Consider the following 9,124-nt stretch of genomic DNA (forward strand, 5'->3'; position numbering starts at 1 on the left):
TGTGCCACTGCAGACGCTGTTGCTCAGAGCCAGGGCTGCCTGGCAGCCACCCCCAAACTGCCCTGAGCATTTCCTCTGCTTCACATTTGCTTGCTTTATACCCCCTGCTTCACATTTCTTCTAATTGCTCACCCCAGGGGGCCCACAACTGGACACAGCACTCAGGGTGCTGCCCAACCAGTGCACAGCACAGGGGAAGAATCCCTGCCCTGCTCCTGCTGGCCACACCATTCCTGAGCCAGGCCAGCAGCCCTTGGCCTTCTTGCCCACCTGGGCACTCTGCTGGCTCATGCCCAACCTGCTGTCCATCAGTCCCTGCAGGTCCCTTTCTGCCTGGCTGCTCTCCAGCCACTCTGTCCCCAGCCTGTAGCACTGCAGGGGTTGTTGTTGCCAAAGTGCAGGACCTGACACCTGGATTTGTTAAACCTCACCTTGTTGGATTTGGGCCCTGTATCCAGCCTGTCCAGGGCCCTTTACAGAGCACTCCTACCCTCCAGCTGATCCACACTCCCAGATATCTTGGTGTCACCACGGTTGCATTGGGCCCCAGAGTGTCCCAATTGTCTCCACGATTTCATAAGGCCTCCCAGTGTCACAATGTCCCTTTGGTTCCATGGGACCCCATGGTGTCACAAAGTCCCTTGGATCCTTGAGCCCCACAGTGTCACAATTGCCCTTGGTCCCCCAAGGCCCTGCAGTGTCACAGTGGATCCTTGGTTCCACGAGATCTGGCAGTGCAGCAATGCTCTCCTTGGTTCCATAGTGTCACAATGGCCTCTTGGTCCCAAGGGCCACCACGGTGTCAAACATGTTTCCTTCATTCCAGGAGTCCCTGAGGAGCTGCACTGGCCCCTTGCTTCCATGGGGCCCTGCAGTGTCACAATGGCCTCATCATGACACCAGGTCCAGCTCCGTCACAATGCTCTGCATGGTTCCACAAGGCCCTGCAGGGTCACAGTGGCCTCTTGGTCTTACGAGGCCTCCGATTGCCACAATGAATTCCTTGGTGCTGCAGTGTCACAGTGGAGCCCTGGCGACACAAGATCCTGCAGTGTCACCAGGGACCCTTGGTCCATGGGGCATCACAGTGTCACAATTGTTCCCTCAGTTCCCAGAGTCCTTGCAATGCTGCAATGTCTACTTGATTCCATTGTCCCCACACTCCCCCAAGGGTCTCCTTGGTTCCACAGTGGCACAATGGCCCCTTGGTTCCACAAGGCCCCGCAGGATCACAGTGGTGTCTGTGGTTCCAGCAGGACCCAGACTGTCACCATGGACTCCTTGCTTCCATTCAGCCCCACAGTGTCACAGTAGCCCCTTGGCTCTGTGCTGCCATGTCACACACAGTGTCACCATTGTCCCCTTAGTGGTATCAAGCCCCTTGCTTAGGGTCACAATGGCCCCTTGCTTCCCCAGGGCCCTGCAGTGTCACAATCATCAGAGAATCAACCAGGCTGCGAAAGACCTTGGAGAGCATCAAGTCCAACCTGGAATCCAACATCACCTTGTCACCCAGACCATGGCACTGAGTGCCACATCCAGTCTTTCCTTAAACACTTCCAGGGATGGTGTCTTACCTGTTCCTGATCCATAGGATTCTCAGGGTTTGGATGAGGGAAATTGTGGATAAGTGGTGGGGACAAAGCATTACTGATCATCAGCTTTAAAGCTCTTGATTTTAATATTTATTCAGACTGCATTAGAAGGTGCTGGGGTCAATATCAATTGGACATTGCTGAAATCACTCTATAAACAGGAAAAGAAAATTTAACAGGATAAATCAGTTCTCTCTTCATTGTTTTCAATACAGTATATTCAGTTTGAATACACTTCAGAAATGTGTCTAATTAACCACGAAAGAATTGAAAACCTGGAGTATTCCCTGTGGCTTTTCTTGTTCAGGTGTTTTGAACAAATGTTTATGAGCCTTTTCCCTTGAACTGAGGAGCTCAAGAAAGAAGAGGCCTCTGCAGGAGGAAAATTCATCAACAAACTCTGAGTGGCTGAGAACCAATCCCCATCAGAGCAGCAATGAACAGAAATGGGCACAGCTTTGTAGCTGCCCCAGCTTTGGCATGGGCCCTGGGCCTGCGGCAGGACCAGCTCTTGAGGGCCCCAAGGCCGGGGCTCTTGTGCTGCCCTGGGCAGATGGGATGACAGCAGGGGCTGTAGAGCTCTCAGCACCTCAGCCCGAGGGGAGCAGGGCAGCCAGGGAGCCTCCTTTGGCCTTGGCCAAGCACCTTCCCCCATGGCTGGGGCTGAGTCCTGTGGCAGCTGCAGCTGCTGCTGTGCCCTTGCCAGGGCCTGAGGTCGTGGGGCAGCGCCCAGAGCAGACTGGCCTGAGCAGAACTGTGGGGCAGAGCCGGCTGGGCTGGGGAGAAGCCCTTGGTGCTGCCCAGAGCTCAGGGCAGCTGGCAGAGCTTGCAGGGAGCTGGGCTGGGCTCAGAGAGCCTGGCCCAGAAACCATCAGTGTCCATCTCAGCCTGGCTGAGCGTGCAGGGGCAGGACTCAGGCCAGGCCTTGTGGGGCAGGGCCAGCGCCTGTGCAAGGCATTGCAAACAGGCAAGTGGCCCAGAGAGGAGGCTACTCTGTGCCCTTGGTGGCATGGACAGAGCAGGGAGGGGGCCCAGGGCTTTTGTCAGAACAAACCTCTGTGCCCATGCATTGGCAGGCCTGGTTGCTGAGCCAGGCTTTGGCCTGGGCTGAGTTTGGCTGTGGCCCAGTTCCATCCTCCTGCAGGGCTCAGGGCCTGTTCCTGGCCATGGCCAGCCCTGGCTGCCTCTCTGCTGGCCCAGATGGTGGCAGAGCCCGGGGCAGGGCTGTCTGTGCAGCTCCACAGGTGCCACGGGCTCTGCAGGAGCTGGCAGAGGCTGCCCAGCAGGGAGGCCATGGGGCACAGACCCCCAAGGCTGCTGTGGGCACCACGGTACAGGGGCCGTTCCCAGCCGCAATGCTCCTGGCATGGGCTGGGCCTGCACAGGGCCTGGGCCACCATGGCTGGGCCAGCACAGGGCCACAAAGGGGCCACGCAGCCGCTGCCGGGGCTGACAGCAAGGCCAGACACACACAAGCAAATGCTGAGCATGGCTGAGCTAGAGAGCAGACCTCTGAGTATTTTAGATGATGCCATTGCTTTTTCTTCTCTTCTACACAGACAGGAAGGGTGAGTTTGGCTCACATCTCCACTGCATGGCTCACAAGGCGCACAAGACTTGTAGTTAGAAGAGTTTTGAAGGATTTCTTGACCAAGAAGACACTGCCAACAAGGATATTGATATTTTGCAGGGAGTCCTTCAATATTTCGTCTTATGGACTCATGCTACAGTGTAAGCTTCCTTAGCCAATCATGTTATGACACACAAACCTACAGCACTGCATCCTAAACTTCTTGTTTACCATTGTAACTACTTTTATATTTTCTAGATCTTGAGCCCTATAACTCTAAACTTTCCTCCACTTCAACCTTCCTCCCCGTGTCTCTGCTATAATGAACTAGAAATCCACATTCTCGTTTCTAGCACTTAAGTTTGGAAGCCCTTTCCAAGGTTTCCGATCAAATCCTGTGTTTAATTCTAAGCTTTGCTGACAAGACCAAAGCTCTGAGATTTCCCTACATTTGTGTTTCCCACAACACCGATGCTGTTAGTTCCACAGTGCCCAGGGTCCGTCTTGCAAGTCAACTCTGGTCGGAACAAGGCGGCTGCCAGTGGGCTGCTTGTGGCCTCGGACAGCCCATTGCCCAGGGCTTGCCAGTGCCCCAGCCCCTCAGGGGCTGCCCCAGCCCGGCCAAGCTGCTCAGCACCAGCACCGCAGCCTCAGAGCAGCTCCAGAGCAGCCCCATCCAGAGGCAGCTGGGAGCCCTCAGCAAGGCAGCCAGCAGCACATGGGCAGGAGGACACGGATGGCGCTTCCTGCCTGGCACAGGGCTTGTGGCCATCTCCAGGCACCGCTCTGGCAGGGATCCCCGCAGCCCTGGCCCCTGCCCACTCGCTCTGTCACAAGCACAAAGGCTTCAGCAGAACCACCAAAGGCCAAGGGGCCATTTTCCCTTGCCCACTGCACAGTGGGCAGCTGGCTGAGCACAAGCACCCTTCTCCCCCTTCAGGGCCTCACCTCCTCTCAGCCTGCTGTGCTGCTGAGCACAAGCTCCCTTTTCACCCTTTCCTGCCTCTTGCCCTGAAGACCCTGGGCAGCAAAGGAAAGCTGCTGGCAGTGTGTGTATCATAACGCATTCTAGAATTTATTTATTTACAGTAGTCTACAATATATATTAATTGATAGAATTATGTATACGCTGTAATTTATTTATTTACAATAGAGATAAAAAATTGAAAAAAGAAAAGAAAAATCTTAAGGAAAAGGCAAATTCCCGTCTGTCTCAGGTGTCCCCAGCAGACAGAGCCTGCAGGATCAGCTCTTTGCAGACCTCCAGCAGCACAGCTGGCCGATCCTCGACAGACAAGGCCATTGTCCTCCATGCCCTGCGGAGCTGATCTTGCAACCTCCGGAAGATGGAATATCACCCACACGGTATTGCCCATAGGACATGCAGTGTTTCAAGTACCAGCTGTGACATGTGTCAAATAGAAAGCTGTGTTTCCTATCAGGTACAAACAGGCAACGTGTGTATTTATGACTGCGATATGTGTAGAGACCAACAATGGGACACTTGGGAATTCTAATAATAACTGGGGAAAGTAAAGCATTGAAGAAGGCCTTTGAACCTATCTTTTGTATGCAATTAACCTTGGTATATTGAGGAGCATTTGAATTAAAGCGTTATGGATGTTACTCTTTGCTTGTAGTTAATCCATAAAGAGTTCTGGAATAATAACCTTTTGAAGTATAATTTTACAATATTGCTTGTATCCTTGAAACTATAGCTTTGGAATATAGATAAAGGAAACATGCTTATCCCACACCTTCACAAAACAGAGAAAAGGAGCTTGAGAAAGGAAGATGAACATCAACTCAAGGATTTATATTTTCAACCAAGGGCAGCTGGACATCATTGTTATGAAATTTATAGTCCTTGCAATTAAAAGGTGGACACACATCTGGGGAGCTGGATTTCACCAGATGGGATTCGTCTTTCTTCTTTTGGAAACCGGACCACCACTGCCTGGGGATACTCCTTTAGGGATACATCCTGAGAAAAACTAAATCACAATAGTGTATAGAATTGTGATGTAAAAAATTGGGAATAGAAACTGCTAATGAGTAAAAATTGGAATAGAAACTGCTGAGAAAGCTTATAAGGACCCCTATAAATACCTGTAACCCTCAACTGTTGGTGTGCAGTTGGAGGGAAAACTTCCCCCACTGTACCCAGTGCTGTATTGCTCATACATTACCATATTAAATAATAAATTGATTGCTGCTTAAATATTGGCCTAGTCAAACTTCCTATTTATAAGAGGAGCAGGGCATGGACACTGTAGCACAGCCTGGGCTGCACAGGGATGGGCAGCAGCTGCAAGACAGCCCTGCCAGAGCCAACTTGGGCAGCACTTTGGCCATGGCTGCTGGCCCTGGGCCTGAGGCAGGAGCAGGAGACAAGTGACCCTTGCAGGCCTGGGGCCTCATTGCCTCCTTGTCCTTGCTCAGCAGCCCGGCAGGGGCCGCCCCATGCTCCTGCCCTTGCCATTGCACATCCCCACATGCCAGTGCCCATCCCGGGAAGAGCCCTGAGCAAGGAGGGAGGGACAGGATCTGCCTGCCCAGGGGCTGGGGCTCAGGCCTTGGCCCTTGGCATTCCTCAAACACATCCAGCTTTGCTCAGCACCAGAGACACCTTTGCATTGCTTGTCCCCAGCTGTCATCACTGCTTTCAGTGTTCTGCTCTAACTGGAACCTGGGGACACTTTCTCAGTTGTGTCCATCTGTGGGAATCATTAAAACTTCAAGAAACTTTAGAGTTCCAATTTAAGTTTGAGTTCTTGAGAAATTTTTTAAACACTCTCTCAGGGACTGAGTCTGATGTAAACAACACCATAGTCCCAAGAGGCTCATTAAAGTCCTTGTGCTGTGTCTGTGCTGCTGAGCTTTAAAGGAACAGCTCTTCCCAGCACCAGCTCCTCTCCCAGCCCAGCAGGGCTGAGGGCTCTGCCTGCAGGCACTGAGGGAACAGGAGCCAGGCAGAGACAGGCTGAAGGCAATCAGGATTGGGAAGACATTGAGCTAAGACTTCACTTGGGGAAAGATCTTCAGAGCCCTGTGCATGGTGAGTGTGTGGGTGCAGGGCAATGTCCCCTGTGCTCCTGGAGTGATCTCCTGAAGGCAGCACATCCCACAGCCTGGGGGATGTGTCAGGAGGACTCTCCCAGTATCTTTGTGCCACAGGAGCAGGAGGAGGAGGATGTGCTGCAGGACGGGGCTGCCCTGGGTACCATCAGAGGGACAGGGCAGGACGGCTCCTGCTGCCAGGGACAGCTGCAGGGGGTGAAGTTGGGGCTGCAGCCAGGGCTGCCCAGGGCTGTCCTGCCTGGTAGCTCCTGCAGCCCTCCGGGCTCTTGGCCAGCCCAGGGCATGTGCCACCTTCCAAGGGCAGCTCTCAGCCTGCCTGGCAGCTCCCCATGGACACTGCAGGGGAGAAGTTGGAGGTGGAAGGAGCCACCCCCATGAGGGCAGATTCCTCCTGCTGTGGAGATGGTGCTGCATGGCCAGGGTTGCTCTCAGCTTTCTCCTAAAGGGAAGGGAAAGGGGCTGTCAGCTTTGGCTGTGTCACTGAGACTCCTGCACTGTCACCCTGGGCATCAGCAGATGGGCCTCAGATCTCCCTCAGAAAGTGCCTCCTCAGCCTCCTCTCCCTACAGACAGCAGCAGCAGCACCTTGGCTTGCAGCATCTCTGTTTGTCTGCCCTGCCCTTAAGGCCCTGCAGCCAGGGAGATGCCCCTGGGCAGTGCCCTGTGCTGGGAGGTGTCTGCAGGGCAGAGCTGAGCCCCCAGGGCAGGGCTGGGCTCTGGCAGCACTGGCAGGGACAGGGCTTGGATAGAGAGAAACAGCTCCCAGTAGGCACAACTCGAGGCAGCAGAGAGCCAGGCCAGCCCTTGGTCTCCCTCCATGTCCAGCTGCATAGGTAGAGAGAGAAGAGTTGGAAAGATTGATTTTGAAACTGGAGTCTTCAAAAAAAGCCACTTTTTGTTAAGTGCAATTTAAAATTGTACATCCTGTAGTAGAGTGAGGGGAAATGAGCAAAGGGCAATAGTGTTGGCCCAGCAGTTTTGAGTGCAGTGGGGCACTGGGAGCCTTGTTTTCCCTCGGGGCTCCCCAGTGTTCAGCCTGAGAGCAATGCTAAGAACAGGACTTCTGTCCCTTCTAAAAAACACACAGTTACTTTGTAGCCCAAAGCTACACAGAAAAAAAAAAAAGGTAAATGAAATTTCCCCAAAGAGAGAGAAGCAATTTTGAGTTCCTGTGTAAGAAAATAGCATAGCATTGACTCAAGGTATTGTGTCCAAATTGTCAATGTTGTATTTGAACAGCTCAAAATGTCCAGAATCAAGAAATGTGCAACAGCAGCTCCGTCAGGCACTTCCTCCTGCTGGCATTGGCAGACACGTGGCAGCTGCAGCTCCTGCACTTCTGTCTCTTGCTGGGCATCTCCCTGGCTGCCCTCCTGGGCAACGGCCTCATCATCAGCGCCGTAGCCTGCGGCCACCACCTGCACACGCCCATGTTCTTCTTCCTGCTCAACCTGGCCCTCACTGACCTGGGCTCCATCTGCACCACTGTCCCCAAAGCCATGCACAATTCCCTCTGGGACACCAGGGACATCTCCTACACTGGATGTGCTGCACAGCTGTTTCTGTTTTTGTTTTTCTTCTCAGCAGAGGTTTCCCTCCTGACCATCATGTGCTACGACCGCTACGTGTCCATCTGCAAACCCCTGCACTACGGGACCCTCCTGGGCAGCAGAGCTTGTGCCCACATGGCAGCAGCTGCCTGGGCCAGTGCCTTCCTCAATGCTCTGGTGCACACAGCCAATACATTTTCCCTGCCCCTGTGCCGTGGCAATTCCCTGGGCCAGTTCTGTGAAATCCCAGAGATTCTCACACTCTCCTGCTGCAAATCCTACCTCAGGGAACTTGGGCTCCTTGTGCTAAGTGCTCTTCTATTCTTTGCTTGTTTTGTTTTCATTGTTTTCTCCTATGTGCAGATCTTCAGGGCCGTGCTGAGGATCCCCTCTGAGCAGGGACGGCACAAAGCCTTTTCCACCTGCCTCCCTCACCTGGCTGTGGTCTCCCTGTTTCTCAGCACTGGGTTTTTTGCCTACCTGAAGCCCCCCTCCATCTCCTCCCCATCTCTGGATCTGGCCCTGTCAGTTCTGTACTCAGTGGTGCCTCCGGCCCTGAACCCACTCATCTACAGCCTGAGGAACCAGGAGCTCAAGGAGGCCCTGAGAAAATTGATTGTACTGTATTTTCAGAAGCATTTCAGAACCATTTTCTGATGCAGAGCCTTCAGAATGTAACTCTTTAGAATCTCATCCTTTTTTCCCCTATGTCTCTGTTTTTATTTTGTAACTATTTTCTATTGTTGGTATGTTTTTTACAAAATACTGCAGTATTGCACTTAGCATTTCTACATTAATATCTACCTTCTTTTGAAATATGAAGACTTGCAAGAGGCTTTTTCCCTTGAGATTTAAATAAAAACAAGTGCTTGCCCTGACCTGTGTGCCCGGAATTCTTCCTGAGCCCTTCTCTTTCCCTGCAGGGGCAGTGCCTGTGAGCAGAGGTGGAGGGTAGAGACTCCCAGCACAGCAGCACAGCCAGGGACAATGGCCCTGGCTCTTTCCACATCTGCTGTGCCCAACTCCAGCCTGTCCTTGCCAGCCCTGCTGTGGCTGTAAGGCCGGAGTGCTCTAGCAGCTTGGACACTGTCCTGATGCCTGTCCCTGCTGTGGCCACAGGCAGGGCCAGGTCGTGGGCACTGCTGGGACACAGCTGGGCTCCAGCACAGGCAGCTCCAGCAGCAAAGGGCATCTCCTGAGGGCAGGGCAGGGAGGCTTCACTGCCCTCCAAAGCTGCTGTCAGCAATGTGCTCCAGGAATGCCCTGGCACAGCAGAGCCCAGTGGCTGGGGCAGGGGGGGAGTGTGCAGGGGGGCTCACAGCAGTGTC

The 9,124-nt window shown here is 53.4% G+C and overlaps 1 protein-coding gene across 1 annotated transcript; it reads left to right on the forward strand.

The window, feature by feature from the left end:
* Positions 1 to 7,508: 7,508 nt before the first annotated feature.
* Positions 7,509 to 8,453, forward strand: LOC134420871 (olfactory receptor 14A16-like). The gene has a single exon (XM_063161281.1). It carries the CDS (start codon positions 7,509 to 7,511, stop codon positions 8,451 to 8,453), a length of 945 nt encoding a protein of 314 aa, XP_063017351.1.
* Positions 8,454 to 9,124: the final 671 nt, after the last annotated feature.

Source organism: Melospiza melodia, chromosome 7, assembly GCF_035770615.1.
Source record: "Melospiza melodia melodia isolate bMelMel2 chromosome 7, bMelMel2.pri, whole genome shotgun sequence".
NCBI lineage: Eukaryota > Metazoa > Chordata > Aves > Passeriformes > Passerellidae > Melospiza > Melospiza melodia.

Excerpts from the sequence above, each read along its gene's own strand:
- LOC134420871 (XM_063161281.1), top strand. The coding sequence starts at position 7,509 with ATGTGCAACAGCAGCTCCGTCAGGCACTTCCTCCTGCTGGCATTGGCA.